At 48.5% G+C, this 16,698-nt stretch overlaps 1 protein-coding gene across 2 annotated transcripts in view; it reads right to left on the bottom strand.

Moving 5' to 3' along the window:
• lin7a (lin-7 homolog A (C. elegans)) overlaps positions 1–16,698 on the bottom strand; it is an 88,794-nt gene that overhangs the window by 56,232 nt on the left and 15,864 nt on the right. For both annotated transcript variants that reach the window (XM_072485161.1, XM_072485160.1), the window contains exon 2: positions 2,992–3,110. In XM_072485161.1, coding sequence (XP_072341262.1) covers positions 2,992–3,110 — 119 coding nt within the window. The remainder of the gene's footprint in view (positions 1–2,991; positions 3,111–16,698) is intronic.

The raw sequence follows: 16,698 nt of genomic DNA, 5'->3' as shown, positions 1-16,698 counted from the left end.
ACCCACCAAAGTTATTTTCCAACAACACAAACATTTGCAGCAACTTGTTCTAAGTGTCTGATCTGGACCTTGCTTTCTTTAGTCTTGATAAGCTCATTTTTACTGCATCAGTCGACTCATCCAAGACTACTGCTCAGCTCAGACTGATTTGTGTCCTTTTATATATTTTAAACAGGTTCAATTTGCCAGAGGTTTTAGTTTCCAAACCTCAAGTTTGTTGTTGTTCCCTTAGAAGCTGGAGTTTCAGTTTCCTTTCAATGCTTATCTGACCCGATTCTCTTTTCATTCCCTTTTCCGTTAGGTTTCTATTTAGATGGGCATTTGCCTCAAAAAGCACAAATTAAAATTTTAAAACACGGATCTTCTCACAAGGCGTGTAGCGAAAGACCTATTTTGTCAAATGCTTCAGAGAAGGAGTCGACAGTGACCTGGAGCCCAGTTTCAGAGCGCTTGTGCACACAAACATCATTTTCTCACTGCAGTTGAATAACTGAAGATGGAGTGATTTGAGTTTTGGATTGAAGGTGGCGCCGGTTGAATAGTTCTCTGTCTGTTCTGGAGATTTCATCTATGCCTATGGGTGATTTGCCAGATGTGAGGCACAGTATATCAGCGAGGAAAATGGAGAAGACGGTTCGTGCAAGGACAAATTTTTTTGGTCCAGTCTTCACGGAGATGGATTCTGTAGAAGTTCTGTCGTTGAAGATAACAGCTCACATATCATTGTGAATAGGTGAAAGATGATTATAAATTTCTGAGGGGTGCCAGATCAGAGGCAGATCCATTAGCCTTTGCGGTTGGCTTTCCTAGTCAGGTACGGTGTTTGATGCTGTTCCTTACATCTTCCTTGAACTGCTGAGCAGTGAAGATCATGTTTGGGGTAACTCTCCATAGCTAAACTGTGCCTCCTAATAGGAGCTACTGGGAGGAGGTGGTTGAGGAGGTTCCTTGCAGCGATCTCCCCTATTGCAAGATACTTTTGTTATTCTGTCGTTGCTGCAATCAAACTCATCTCCCTTCTTGAATATATCCCGATCACTGTATCCCAGAGATCCTCCAGCATTCACCCCTCCTCTCAGACGAGGGAAATGAGGGACTCCAAGAGAGGATTTCAGCCACATTTGAACATTTCAGCAGGACCTCTATCTGTTCTGGATGCGTTATGATTTTTCAGAAATCTAATGGCTTTTTCAACTTAGCTCTGGACTGGGGTAGGGCCTAGACCAAACTGGACTGCGTATTAGAGAATAGAATTGAGAACATTCAAGTCAAAGCTGAATCTCTGGAGAGGAGTTCTGCAAAATATTCTCCCCAGTGTACACTGTCACTGATGATCGCCCCTCCATTCTTGGTTCATGGCAGGGTAGGTGCTTGAGTCATAGATTGCCCTGACAACGCTGAAGAAACCATGCACATGCTTATCCATAAATTGTTGGATCTCCTGCATTCTTACCACTCACCATTTATTTATAACGTTGCTGGTTTTATGCCTACAAATATCTGTAGGAGTGCTGCATTTTTCGAAGTTTCTGGTCTGCAAAAACTTTGTGCTTTGTCCTGTACCTCTTAGGCCTCTTCACCAATCCACAATGTTTCCTGATAGAGAGGCCAGTAACCTTTTCATAGGTGCATGTTGTGGTGAACTTAAGGGTCAACTAAGCACTCTTGACACACTGTAGCTCCTGGCCGCTGGAAGGTGAGGCTGAGACAGGAGGCCTCATAGGGATCTTTGAGGCCTTTGGTATTGATTTCCTTGCAGCACTGCTTCTGTTGCTTTTGCTGTTTGGGAGTCAGGCTGATGGAGATGGTGGATCAGACAGATAGTGGTCAGTCCAGCAGTCATTGGTACTTGTCATGGCACAGATGATGTGGACATCTATGTGATCCCTTCCTCAAACAGTGACATAATTGAGCAAGTTCCAGCATTTCGACTGTGGGTGTTGCCATGATCTCTTGTGCTGGTCTTGCTAGTGGAATACAATGTTGGTTATGACATGGTCATTTTCTAGATATTCCATCAGGAGGACACAAAATGGAATTAATTGCCTATCAAACCCTTCCAGAGACTAGCGGCCACTACCACATGTTCAAAAGATTGCTGTGAAGTGCAGTCATTCCACAGTCCAAAAATGGATGAAACTGGGGGTTGAGAATATTTGAATAAGGTCATGGCGAGTCCGCAGGGTTAAAATCAGAACAAAGTTTTATTTACAAACGAGATATGCACTTCCTGGTAGACCCCTACCAGGTTCCTTCTTGGTCAGTACCTTACTGGTCGACCTTATATACACTGGGTAATTGAGATACCCTGTCCCTAGCGGGAGAGCTTGTATTCCACAAGGAACACGGGGAAGACAAGCATTTCCATCCCGTAGGTCCTGTGGCGGGATATTACAAATATAACAGGGAGGAAGTTCAAAGCCCACCTCTAGTGACAACCACAGGACTATGGAGCTCTGGACACTTCCTTTTCGAAACAGTTTTGGACAGGACATGAAACCGAGACTCGGTGTCAGGTGCCTCAAAAGAACTCCATTATTCCAAGAAAACTGGAGGAGTCTCCAAGTGTCTTGGCCAACAGTTAGTCCTCAACCAATACCTAAAAGGGGCTGGTTCAGCTCAGTGGGCTAAACAGCTGTCTTGTAATGCAGAACAAGGCCAGCAGCGCGGGTTCAATTCCCGTACCGGCCTCCCCGAACAGGCGCCGGAATGTGGCGACTAGGGGCTTTTCACAGTAACTTCATTGAAGCCGACTTGTGACAATAAGCGATTATTATTATTATTATTATTATTATTATTAAGAGAAGATGTGGTTACTTATATTACTGCTACTTGGGAGAGTTTGGCTGCTTTATTTCCAGCGTTACAACAGAGACTACACTTCTAAAGTATTTTAATGACGTACAGCACTTCGAGGCATCCTGCGGTCATTAGAAGCATTATATAAATGCAAGTTTTCCTCTTTACATTAGGATACAGTGACTTCCATACCTCTCTGACGGCAGTGCAGAATTCACTCTGTAATACTCTCTGCAAGGACTGCAGTTTGTGGATTGGTACTGCTCCACTTTCCTGAAGCTTCTCCAGCAATTCAATGGCTCGAGCCACATCTGAAAAGAGAAATAACAAAATAGGAACTGACAAGAAGCAAAGTGACCCTCATTTCTATTTTGGATTACAATGAATACATCATTTTAAAATAGAAAACTTCTCCCACTGCATAACAAACAATATTCGTGCTCAATGCAACAAAATGTGGTTTGAAACAAAATGGAAACGCTTAAAATCACACTGCAATTAACCCCATCAGTAGTTTTATTTTCACAGTTGGTGACAATGTTTTGCATACTATGAAGGAAGTGATCAGAGTCGTGCAATTTGTAACAAAGTCTTTCATAATTTCTAATCTGTTAACATTTAAAACATGACAAATTCCTTTGATAAATTGTTTTTCTCTACAGCGGTTCTAAACTTAGCAATAACCCAATAGTCCATTGTCCAAATGTAGCTATTTTCAAGATAATGAATTAACTGGAACGCAATAATTAGCATTCAAAGGCAAACAGAAGAGTTTTTTAAAAAAGAACTGGTCCTATCTCAAACGACAGAAAAGGTAGCTATCTTCTCATTTACAAGTTCAGAATAAAAATCTCCTGCTCCTCGTTTTGTTCACTTCACCAACTATCAAGGAAGCATGAAAAGACCATTTGGCCCCTCAACTTTATTCCTTCAACAGGTAATAATACACAATACCTCCCAATCAGTAATTATTCAACTCCAACCCCCACCTATCCAATTGGAAATACATTTTCTTCCTAATCTCAGTGTGCTGGATTGTCTTTAAAACTCACTCATGAGAGCCGCACATTTCGACAGCTCCCGCGATAACGGTCTTTTGGGCTCTCCAGAGGAACCCCAACGGAACTTTTTTGATTTAATCCCATGTGGGAAGGTGAAGTAAGGTCCCCCCTTACGTTGTATGGCCGAGATTAGCGGTGGAGCGGCGGGAAAAGAGGCTCTGGAGCAGCGGCAAAAACGAGGGGGAAAAAGCAAGATGGCGGAGGGCGGAGATCGAGCAGCATGGGGGCCGGACCAGCAGGAGTTCCTTAAGCGCTGTGTGGAGGAGCTCAAAAAGGAGGTGCTGGCGCCAATGCTGTTGCCGATCGAGGGGCTGAAGGAGACCCAGAAGGCCCAGGCGGTGGAGCTTCGCGAGGTGAGAGATAAAACGAATGAGAACGAGGACGAGATCCTGGGCCTGGCGGTAAAAATGGAGGCGCACGAGGCGGTGCACAGGAGGTGGGCCGAGAGAATCGAGGTCCTGGAGAACAGGTCGAGGAGGAAGAATCTCCGGATTCTGGGTCTCACCGAAGGAGTGGAGGGAGCTAATGCTGGGGCGTATGTGAGTACGATGCTCCATTCGCTGATGGGTGCAGAGGCCTCTCCGAGCCCCCAGGAACTGGAAGGGGCTCACTGGGTCACTCAAGGCTGATGAGCCACCAAGGGCGATAGTGGCAAGGTTCCATCGCTTCGCGGACAAAGAAAGTGTTTTAAAACTCACTCATAGGAATGGACTGCATTTAGCAGGAAGCGCTACTTTAGAAGGAAAACTCAGCAAAGTATTTTAATTAGAACCTAGCTTTGACAAGCTCCAACAGGAAGCAACGAATCAGGATAAATGGGTCCTTTTCTGGTTGACAAGATTTAACTAGTGGTGTGCCACAGGATTCGGTCCTTGGGCCCCAACTATCTATACTAATGACTTGGATGCAGGGATAACAGGTACTATAGTCAAATTTGCAGTTTACACTAAAATAGGCAAATGGATTGATAGATCCATGTACAGCTTAGTGAGGAGCACTATCGGTTTGAGGGTAAATGAAAATTCCAAGCCGCAGTTTTAAGTTGTCTGGTATATTCCAGACGAGGGCAGCACGGTAGCACAGTGGTTAGCACTTTGGCTTCACATCGCCAGGGTCCCAGGTTCGATTCCCTGCTGGGTCACTGTCTGTGCGGAGTCTGCACGTTCTCCCCGTGTCTGCGTAAGTTTCCTCCGGGTGCTCCTGTTTCCTCCCACAGTCCAAAGACATGCAGGTCAAGTGGATTGGCCATGATAAATTGTCCTTAGTGTCCAAAAAGGTTAGCAGGGGTTATTGGGTTAGGGTGGAAGTGAGGGCTCAAGTGGTCCGAATGGCCTCCTTTTGCACTGTATGTTCTATATTCCAATACTTCAAACCAGTAGATTGAGCAACATAGCAGAATCGGTATATTTAAGGGTTATACTTTCAAATAAGGTTCTGCATCAAAATGTGCAAATATCCAAATTTTCTTCCAATGATCTGAAAGATATTAGATGAGAAAAGTTAAAAAGATTTAAAATAAAAACAAAACTGAGGGGAGGCAGTGCATAGTGGTATTGTCACTGGACTAATCATAATAAACCCAGGGTAATGCTGTGGGACTAGGGTTCAAATCCCACCATGGCAAATCCCGTTGACGTGAATTGAGCCGCGTGCCTCGGAGAATGTCGAGGAACGGCGCGAAGCAACGGGCCCCGGGGCCGCCCCAATTCTCCGGGCCGGATGGGCCGAAGTCCCGCCGACGTGACCACGGGTCACGCCAGCATAAATCAAACCACCTATTTAACGGCGTCCACCAGTCGTGCTGGTTGACGCTGGCCAGTGCGGAGGTAGGGGTCGGCGTGGGGCGGCAGCCGGAGAAGTGACGGCACGACCGCAGGTGGTGAGGGGGGTCGCAGGAGCTGTTGGAGTGTGCGTGCCGGGGTGGGTTGGGGTGGGTGCGTGATGGAGAGGGTGCATACCGGGAGGAGAGGGTGAGATTTGGGGAGGGTGCGTGCCGGGGAGATGGGGGGGTGAGGGGGTTGGGGCGGGTGCGTGCCGGGGAGGAGAGGGGGGGGGGCCGGGGAGGGCGAGTGATGGGGAGGAGGGGGAGGGGCCGGGAGGGCGAGTGATGGGGAGGAGAGGAGGGGGTTGGAGAGGACGAGGCATGGGGAAGAGTGGGGGTTGGGGAGGGTGCGTGCCGGGGAGGAGAGGGTGGTGTTTGGGGAGGGTGCGTGCCGGGGAGACGGGGGGGGTGGGGGGGTTGGGGAGGGTGCGTGCCGGAGGGGGGGGGGGGGGGGGGGCAGTTGGGGAGGGTGCGTGCCGGGGAATGGGGGGGGGGGCCGGGGAGGGTGAGTGATGGGGAGTGTGCATACCTGGGAGGAGAGGGGGGGCCGGGAGGGCGAGTGATGGGGAGGAGAGGGGGGGGTTGGCGAGAACGAGTGATGGGGAGGAGAGTGGGGGTTGGGGAGCGTGCGTGCCGGGGAGGAGGGGGAGGAACGGGGAGGGTGAGTGATGGGGAGTGTGCGTGCCGGGGAGGGGGGGGGGGGGGGGGGGGGGGCCGGGAGGGCGAGTGATTGGGAGGAGAGGGGGGGGGGGGTTGGGGAGGACGAGTGATGGGGAGGAGAGTGGGGGTTGGGGAGGGTGCGTGCCGGGGAGGAGGGGGGGGGTGCGGGGGAGAGCGAGTGATGGGTTGTGTGCATGCCGGGGAGGAGAGATGGGGGGGCCGGGGAGGGTGAGTGATGGGGAGTGTGCATGCCGGGGAGGAGAGAGGGGGGCCGGGGAGGGCGAGTGGTGGGGAGGGTGCATGCCGGGGAGGGTGAGTCATGGAGAAGGTGCATGCCGGGGAGGCGTGGGGGGGGTGTCCGCCTTGCCATGTGCCAGTTGGCAACAGTCGCGACCATGCAGCCCATGGCACCTGGCTGCGGGGGGGGGGTTATGGGCAATGGTGACATGTCGTCTGTCCCGTCCCCACCCCCCCCCAACCCCACCCCCTGCAGGCCGTTATGTTTGGTCATCACCCAGCGATGTTGGACGTCATGACGGGAGCCGCACTTCTACATGTTGCCCTGGGGGAGCTGGAGCGTGGCAGGGAGGCAGCGGCCTCCATATAGGGGAAGGGGGATATGGGGGAAGGGGGTTATGGGGAAGAGGAGATATGGGGGAAGGGGGATATGGGGGAAGGGGGGATATGTGGGAAGAGGGGATGTGGGGGAAGAGGGGATGTGGGGGAAGAGGCGATGTGGGGAAGGGGGGATATGGGGAAGGGGGGATATGGGGAAGGGGGGATATGGGGGAAGGGAGTTATGGGGGGAAGGGGGATATGGGGGCAGGGGTGATATGGGGAATGGGGAAAGGGGGGCAGGCAGTGGGGTTCTCACTTGGCGCTGTGCGGCGGACGGCCATTATGCCGGGTCTCCAGGGGGGGGGGGGGCGTCTTTTGTGCAGTGACACCGTGTGGCGTCACTGACGGCGCGCGCGTCCGTGACGGGTGATGCCGTCGTGAATGGCGTCACGCCGCTAATAGCCCATTCCCGGCCGGAGAATTCGCGATGTTTCGGGGGGGCCCGACGCCGGAGTGATTCCCGCCGTTTTTGGCGCCGGGATCGGGCCATTGTGCCGATTCACGGTGAATCACGCCCCAGATGTCTCATTTTCTCATCCACTCTCTTCGTCTGATTCCATTAATATGCTTGTTCATGTTATTCATCTTTTCTTCAGTTCTAAAGGGTATGATCCAGAAATACTGCCCATTTCTGACCGGCCTATTGTGCATTTCCACCTTTTGTCTAGGTGCGGGGGGGGGGCGGGGGGGCGGGGGGGGGGGGGGGGGTTGTGATCAATCTGTGGAGCAACTGGTTAAAGTTAAGAATGGACAGCGGATGAAGCCAGAGTTTTCTTTAATAAATTGGATGGCCAAAAGGAAAATGTTGCATAATATTCCCTTCAGCAATCTATACAAATATGCTCAACAGAGACTGAATTGCGCATAGCCTGTGAAGAAATGGTTCTGACAGGCCAAGTTCTATTTCCATCAGCGGGTTGCTGACAAGCTCCTGACCAATTACCACAGTCGCGGGAAGATGAGTCAATGTTCAGACACGAGAGAATGATTGACAGATGCACTGTCTTCATACTGGCACGGAAAATGTGCACTTGCAAAAAGACTTTGAGAAAAGTACATATTCAATATCAATAGCCTGGCAGGTACTAGAAGACATGCATTCTCATTGCGCCTCTAAAATAATAGAAAATCATAAACCATTGCCTCCTTCCTTTCCTGCATGGGCTTTGCAATATGCACAAGTATCACACTCTGGAGGCCATTTGCTCTCACCTTTGAAAAATAATTGCCTTTATATAGCATCTTTCACGATCTCCGGCAAGAGCAGAGCCCATTGCAGCCAATGAAATACTTTTGAAATGTAACCACTGTCCTGGTGCTGAAAATGTGACAGCCAAATTGCATACGGCAAGGATCCACAAACAGCACTCATGAAGGAATAGAAACCTCCACCCGTAAAGTCCTAAGCAAAACATAATGGGGTGGAGTTTATGTTCAATTGTCCAGATTTATCCAGTGCACTTTGGCCAAAATCAGTGCACACATCAAGGAATTTTAAGCGGAAGCTACAATCAGCATAAATAGAGTCTCCCAGGTCTTGTGTGCCAAATAGCATGCTGGAGGCTGGCCCCGCCCTTAAACCCCCAGCCACAACCAAGAATGAACAATCACCATAGCAAGATAATGTCAATTATATCCATTTCCAACCCTTTGAGGAGTTTCTTGAAATTAATCTTTGTCCTTTTTTTTTAGGTACAAGGACACAATAAAGAAACTTTTAGGGCAGCACGGTGGTGCAGTGGTTAGCACTGCTGCCTCACGGCACCGAGGTCCCAGGTTCTATCTCGGCTCTAGGTCACTGTCTGTGCGGAGTTTGCACATTCTCCCTGTGTTTGCGTAGGTTTCGCCCCCACAACCCAAAGATGTACAGGGTAGGCGGATTGGCCACGTTAAGTTGCCCCTTAATTTAAAAAAAAACGAATTGGGTACTCTCAATTTATTTTTTAAAATTAACTTTTCAAAGCTTTTAAATATCACAAATTATTTAATTTGCCAAGAAACTCACTACTGTACATCAATGAAAGCAGTAAATGGCTCAGCAAGTCACTCTTAGGAATGTAAAAAACAGGTTACGCACAGATGGTGGACTAATCATCTTATATGCTTGCTTTCTGTGACAAACCCATTTTCAGTTGTGCTAATAAAACTGCACCACATTACTGTTCTTAAATATAGGAATCAATATTTTATTGCGCACAATAATATAATGTTCTAAACTGTTAGCCAATTGCAATAGTTTGTGGAAGATTTCATGTCTGTGATTATGTGAGCAGCCTCACGGCGCTGAGGTCCCAGGCTCGATCCCGGCTCTGGGTCACTGTCCGTGTGGAGTTTGCACATTCTCCCCGTGTTTGCATGAGTTTCGCCCCCACAACCCAAAAATGTGCAGGGTAGGCGGATTGGCCACACTAAATTGCCCCTTAATTGGAAAAAATTAACTGTGAACTCTAAATTTATAGGAAAAAAAATAAAATCAGCCGAGAAAAAGAGATCAGTTTTGAGCTCATTTTGCACCACAATTGTTGATTGCAACCATAACACACTACCCCAATTGGTATGAACGCGAGCTTAAAAAAATTATGCTGAAGACGTGGGCATCACTGACATAGGCAGCATTTAGCGCCCATCCCTTGCCAACCTTCAGAAGGTGGTGCTGAACCTTCTTCCTGAAGCACTGACGTCCACATGGTGAAGGTGCTCCCACAGAGTTCTAGAACTTTGCACAGTTATGGAGGAGGAATGGAACTGATATATGTCACTGGGTGTGTGATGGTGTTCTCATACATTTTCTGCCCTTGTGTGTCTATGTGGAGGAAATCATGGGTTTGGGAAGTGCTGTGGAAATTTTTGATCATTTGTTACAGCATACCCTGTAGACAACACACACAAAATCAGCACCCTAGAACCAGGTCAAATTTCCAACTCAGACTTGGACCCAGACAATACTTGTCTTTATGTGGGAAACCATTTGCAGTTATCTCTGAACTTAATCACCAATTTCAAAAGTAAATTAGTTTTTAAAATTGTGTATTCCTGGTGGATGTGTGATGCAATGATTTTCTGCATGTAGTAAATGGTCAGGATAAATGGGAGACTGGACTTATTGGTTTGCGGCACTTTTGTTGGTCGTGAATGGTAACCTTGGAAAGAAATTGGGGATCCATTTAGTTGTGATTGACAGCTCCTGGGCCACATCAAAGGAGTTGGGCACTTTTTATTAGTTTCATAGCTGGGTACTTCAAAGCCACTCAAGAATGAAGGGAGATGACTCAAACAATGCAGACAAGCTGGATTGTGGAAACTGTCAATCTCAGCCTAACTGAAGCAATTTCAGAGAGAAATGAATGAAAGGCTTACAGATCAAAGACAGGGGGCGTCATTCTCCGACCCCCCGCCGGGTCGGAGAATCGCCGGGGGCTGCCGTGAATCCCGCCCCCGCCAGTTGCCGAAGTCTCCGGCACCGGAGATTCGGCGGGGGCGGGAATCGCGCCGTGCCGGTTGGCGGGCACCCCAGCTCGATTCTCCGGCCCGGATGGGCCGAAGTCCCGCCGATAAATTGCCTGTCCCGCCGGCGTAAATTAAAGTACCTTTCTTACCAGCAGGACAAGGCGGCGTGGGCGCGGGGCGATCTGGCCCTGGGGGGTGCTCCCACGGTGGCCTGGCCCGCGATCGGGGCCCACCGATCTGCGGGCGGGCCTGTGCCGTGGGGACACTCTTTCCCTTCCGCCTCCGCCACGGTCTCCACCATGGCGGAGGCGGAAGAGACTCCCTCCACTGCGCATGCGCGGGAAACTGTCAGCGGCCGCTGACGCTCCCGCGAATGCGCCGCCCCGACATGTCATTTCCGCGCCAGCTGGCGGGCAACAAAGGCCGTTTCCGCCAGCTGGCGGGGCGGAAATTCCTCCGGCGCCGGCCTAGCCCCTCAATGTCGGGGCTCGGCCCCCAAAGATGCGGAGCATTTCGCAGCTTTGGGGCGGCGCGATGCCGGTCTGATTGGCGCCGTTTTGGGCGCCAGTCGGCGGACATCGCGCCGTTTGGGGAGAATTTCGCCCCTGAGGTGGGTTGAAACCTAGCTGACTGTTTTTCTCTTTCCAGGAATTTTCAGGTGCTGCTTCCACTACCTTAGTCAGAAGGTGTATTTTTCAGGTGAGTTTTAAAGCAGTGATATTTTTTCACTGCCTCTGTCTGGACTGCTCTCCAGCTTCCAGGAAGAGATCTCTTATGGGAGGGGGATGACTTCCAGACAGGGGCCTCACTTTGGGGGGTGGGGGGGGGGGGGTGGGGGCTTTCAGGCAGGGTCTCTCTAATTGGGGGTCTTTGGTGGGGGTCCCTCTAATTGGGGTGTCCCTCTAATTTGGGGTCCCTGGGCGGTGGACGGTTCTCGCGGTGGTGAGGTAGTCGGTCTTGCATTATGCAGGAGGGGTGGCCTTCCGATGAACATTCCGATTGGCCCATTGCCCACGAGGTCCACTATGTCAGGGTCACATTTGTCAAGACCAGCAGCAATTCTCACCCACGTGATTCCCCCCCGCCGGGTCGGAGAATCGCTGGGGGGGGGGGGGCGTGAATCCTGCCTCACCGCTCCGATGCCAGCTGCCAAATTCTCTGGCGCCAGTTTTCGGGTGTGGGCGGGGTTCACGCTACGCCGGTTGGGGGCCATCGGAAGCGCGCCCCCCCCCGGCAATTCTCTGGGCCCCGATGGGCCGAGCGGCCGCCCGTTTTCGGCCAGTCCTGCCGGCGTGAAATGGACATGGTCCATCACGGCGGGACCTGGCTGGTAGGCTGTCTACTAGAGTCCTCGGGGGGGGGGGGTGCAGAAGGATCCGGCCCTGGGGGGGGTCCCACGGTGGCCTGGCCTGTGATTGGGGCCCACTGATCTGCGGGCGGGCCTGTGCCGTGGGGGCACTCTTTCCCTCCGCGTTGGCCTCTGTAGGGCTCCACCATGGCCGGCGCGGAGAAGAAACCCTCTGAGCATGCGCACGAACACGCCGGCGGTTCTGCGCATGCGCCGGACCATGGCGGCCGTTTGGCGCCGTTTGTCGTGGCACCAACCCCTCCGGGGCCGGCCTAGCCCCCGGATATGCGGAGGATTCCGCAACTTCCGGGTGGCCCGACGCCGGAGTGGTTCCCGCTGTTCTTGGCGCCAGCATCGGGCCATCACGCCGATTGCGGGAGAATCCCGATGGTGTCCAGCCCGTTAATAGGATGCAAATGGGTCAAACCTCGACCCCAATATCAGCGGGAGCCCAGAACATTGTTTTCTGCCTGATGCTGGATTCTCTGTCGCATCAGAAATTCTGTTACTGGCGGCAGAGAATCCAACCCAAGATTCCCACTTCTCAGCCTCACACCTCCTGTAAGGTCCTCTTTTGGATCATCAGCTTTGATCATCTGCCCAATCTTGCCATATGTGGCTCATCCTCGTATTAAATTTTGTTTGAGAACACTCTGAAGTGCTATGGGGAGGCAATTGCTATGGACTAGAGTTGTCACTGGACTAGAAATCCAGAGATCCTGGGTAATGCTCTGGGGAGCTGGTTCGAACCCCAGCAAAGCAGATGGTGACATTTTAACTCAATGAAAATCTGGACTCTAAAGTGTAACCATAACCACAAAAACATTGTTGGTCGTCATAAAAATCCCAGCTGGTTTACGAAAACCCTTTAGGGAAAGAAATCTGGCAGCCAGACCCACAGCAAACACCTTCCGAAATGGCCGAGCAAACCACTCAATTCAGGGGCAATTAGGGATGGTCAAGAAATGCAGGCAGAGCAGCAACACCCACATCCCCTGAAAGAATTAATCAAACCTTTAGTGTTAAAGGCGTGGCAAAACCATTTTTCTCATTGGATTAAAATCCCAAACCATAAGGGACAAACTTTGGTGCTAAAATTTCAAGAGAAGCAAATAACATTCCACATTGACAAGAGGCCTACCAACAGATTGAACATAGGAACAAGAGTAGGCCTTTCGGCCCATCAAGTCCGTTCTGCCATTTAGCTAGATCATGGCTGATCTCAGCCACTTTTCTGGACCGTCACCATAGCCCCTAATGTCATTAGTCTTCAGAAATCTACCAATTTCTGTTTTAGCCATGCTCAATGATTGACCTTCCACAGTTCTCTCGGGTAGAGAATTCCAAAGATTCACCACCAACAAAGATTAAATGGCCTACTACACCTTATCCGAAGATTATGTCCCTTGGCTTTAGACTTGCCAGTCAGGGGAAACCTCTTATCTACATCTGTCTTGCCCTGTAAGAATTTAAATTGCAATGAGGTCACCACTCATTCTTCAAGCCCCTAAGGAATAAAGACCCAGTCTCCTCAATCCCTCCTCATAAATGAATCCTGCCATCCCAGAGATCAATCTGGTGAATCTCTGTTACAGTCGCTCTATGGCAACATATCCCTCCTTAGATAATGGGACCAAAACTGTGCACAATACCCCAGGTGAGGTTTCACCACGGCTCGATACAATTGCAGCAAGACATCTTTACTCCTGTACTCAAATCCCCTTGCGACGACGGCTAACATATTTTGCCTTCCCACTTGCTTGTTGCACCTACATACTAACTGTCAGTGAATAAGGACCATCCAGTTATCCCAACTCCCTCTTCCACCCATCTTAAATAGTGGGGTTACATTTGCCATTTCCCACTAAAGTTTCCATAATCTATAACATTTTGAAAGGTAACCACTAATGCATTATTTCTCCTGCCATCACGTTCAACACTCTCTGGGATGAAGCTCACCTGTTCCAGAGGATTTACCAACCTTAATCCTGTTAACATTTCAGGTACAACCTCTTTACTAATATTAATTTCTTTAAGTTCCTCAGTTTCACAAGTCCCTCGGTTGCCGAAGTATTTCTGGGAGATTTTCTGTATCTTCTTCTGCGAAGACAGACAACGTTTCTCGGCCATGTCCCTGTTCTTTCTGTCTCCAGCTGTAATGATCCCACATTTGTCCTAGCTAATCTTTTCCATTTAGGTACCTAAAGAAGCATTTATGTTCCGCGCTAGTTTGTATTCATATTCCAATTTCCCTTACTCAATCTGTTTTCTCGTCCTCCTTTGCTGGGTTCAAAATTGCTCCCAATCCTCAGACTTACCACTTTTTCAGGCATCCTTCCTGAGCCACATCCTTTGACCTAATTGGAATTAGATACTTCACAATCCACAACATAACAGGAACAACATTTTAATTCAATACGAGCTTAGAATCCATGCACTCCTTCTGAAATTTCTAACGGAAAAGCTATATCCTCCAAAATATTTGTTACAAAGCTGAAAATACGAACAGCATTTTATCTATAATTTGTGTCCTTTCCCTCAACGAGTGGTCAATATCTGGAAGGTTAACATCCTGGAATCCTTTAAGAGCCAATTCGATTCTGTAATGAATGGGATTGGATTGGATTTGTTTATTGTCACGAGTACCGAGGTACAATGAAAAGTATTTTTCTGCGAGCAGCTCAACAGATAATTAAGTACATGGGAAGAAAAGGGAATGAAAGAAAATACATAATAGGGCAACACAAGATATACAATGTAACTACATAAGCACTGGCATCAAATGAAGCATATAGAGTGTCGTGTTAATGAGGTCAGTCCATAAGAGGGTCATTTATGAGTCTGGTGACAGTGGGGAAGAAGCTGTTTTTGAGTATGTTCGTGCGTGTTCTCAGACTCCTGTATCTCCTGCCCGATGGAAGAAGTTGGAAGAGTGAGTAAGCCGGGTGGGAGGGATTTTTGATTATGCTGCCCGCTTTCCCCAGGCATCGGGAGGTGTAGGTGGAGTCAATGGATGGGAGGCAGCTTTGTGTGATGGACTGGGCAATGTTCACGACTCTCTGAAGTTTCTTGCGGTCCTGGGCCGAGCAGTTGCCATACCAGGCTGTGATGTAGTCCGACAGGATGCTTTCTATGGTGCATCTGTAAAAGTTGGTAAGGGTTAATGTGGACATGCCAAATTTTTCTTAGTTTCCTGAGGAAGTATAGGCGCTGTTGTGCTTTCTTGGTGGTAGCGTCGACGTGGGTGGACCAGGACAGATTTTTGGAGATGTGCACCCCTAGAAATTTGAAACTGCGAACCATCTCCACCTCGGCCCCGTTAATGGAGACTCAAAGTTAATTCTGGATGGATGGGCTGTTGGCTAAATGGCCTTCCTCATCCATATTTAACTTGTGATTCTCCTACTTGATTTGGCTGAGTTTCAATGAGGTCACCACTCATTCTTAAAAACCTTAGGGAATAACCTTAGGGACCCAGTCTTCTCAACCTCTCCTCAGAAAACAATCCCAGGGATAAACCTGGTGAATCTCTGTTACACTCCCTCTATGGCAAGCATATCCCTCCTTAGATAATGGGAGCAAAACTGTACACAATAGTCAAGGTGAGGCTCTCACAAACGCTCTATACAACTGCAACAAGAATCTGATAATCTTTACTGTCACAAGTAGGCTTACATTAACACTGCAATGAAGTTACTGTGAAAAAACCCCAGTCGCCATATTCCGGCGCCTGTTCGGATACACAGAGGGAGCATTCAGAATGTTCAAATTTCCTACCAGCACTGTGATGTTCTCTGTTGGGCCTATCAGGATGGCTTGAGAATGTGGTGTTAATAAAGAATATCAAGCTGAGTTTTTGAACAAAGCTGATTTATTTTCATTACTAAATTATAGATTCTAACCAGCCAACAAGGAACAAGTTATTAAATAAAATTGTACAATATCTCTTTCAACAGCTCTATGCTATGCAACTAATCTATCTGACTCCTAACCACCTTCTCCCAAAATCCCAGAGTCACATGATATTTATGTGACTGCTCCTTATCTCCATCTGATGGTGAGAAGTATTATTACTTTATTGTTAACCCTCTGTATTCCTTACAGTATTGTTACAAGCACGTCTTTCGGGACTTGTGGGAGGAAACCGGAGCACCGGAAGGAAACCCACACAGACTTGTGGAGAACGTGCAGTGACCCAAGACAGTGACCCAAGCCGTGAATCGAACCTGGGACTGTGAAGCAACAGTGTTAACCTCTGTGCTACCATACCACCCTTTACTCCTGTCCTCAAATCCACTTGCGATGAAGGCCAACTTTACTATATCTTATAGCAAAGCTCACTACATTTTCTCTTCTCTTATTCACTACCAGGTCCAAAACAAAAGATGCAAGCTAATATAGAAAATGTATATACACTTACTGTACCATATTATGAACGGAAAAGCAATGATTCTTTTCTCATGCAAGATACATTTTAAAACTGCGCCAAATAGCACCACAGGTAAATACTGTAGCATTGTGGAAACACTCAGTTGACCAGATACTGAAAATATATTTATCACTTTAATAATTAAAGTTTTAATTCTTGCTGTGAATTGCTGGAATTTGATACAATAAAGCAGGCAATGTAGTGATGATCTAAAACTGGAAAAGTCAGATTCAGTATTTCAAGATCAATATATTCCAGGAAGCCGACTGTGAAAATGTATGTTATCCAATTCACCACAATTTTCTTTTTTCTCATAAGGTCAATGCTATTATCTGCCAATGATCTCAATTCCCAAGAGTTATAAATGCAAAAAATGTGGTTTAATTATATTGTTTCATGCAATGAATGAATTTCACACAGTATTTACCAGCTACAGATGCATCTCATTAGGATTTAATTGTACAGTATAATTAAACTATTGATCTAACAGTATAAATGTTAGTTAAGAGTCTTT

Source organism: Scyliorhinus torazame, chromosome 19 (assembly GCF_047496885.1).
Source record: "Scyliorhinus torazame isolate Kashiwa2021f chromosome 19, sScyTor2.1, whole genome shotgun sequence".
NCBI classification, from domain to species: domain Eukaryota; kingdom Metazoa; phylum Chordata; class Chondrichthyes; order Carcharhiniformes; family Scyliorhinidae; genus Scyliorhinus; species Scyliorhinus torazame.
The sequence above is the reverse complement of the archived record's forward strand: the minus strand, read 5'-3'. Positions and strand labels throughout refer to the sequence as shown.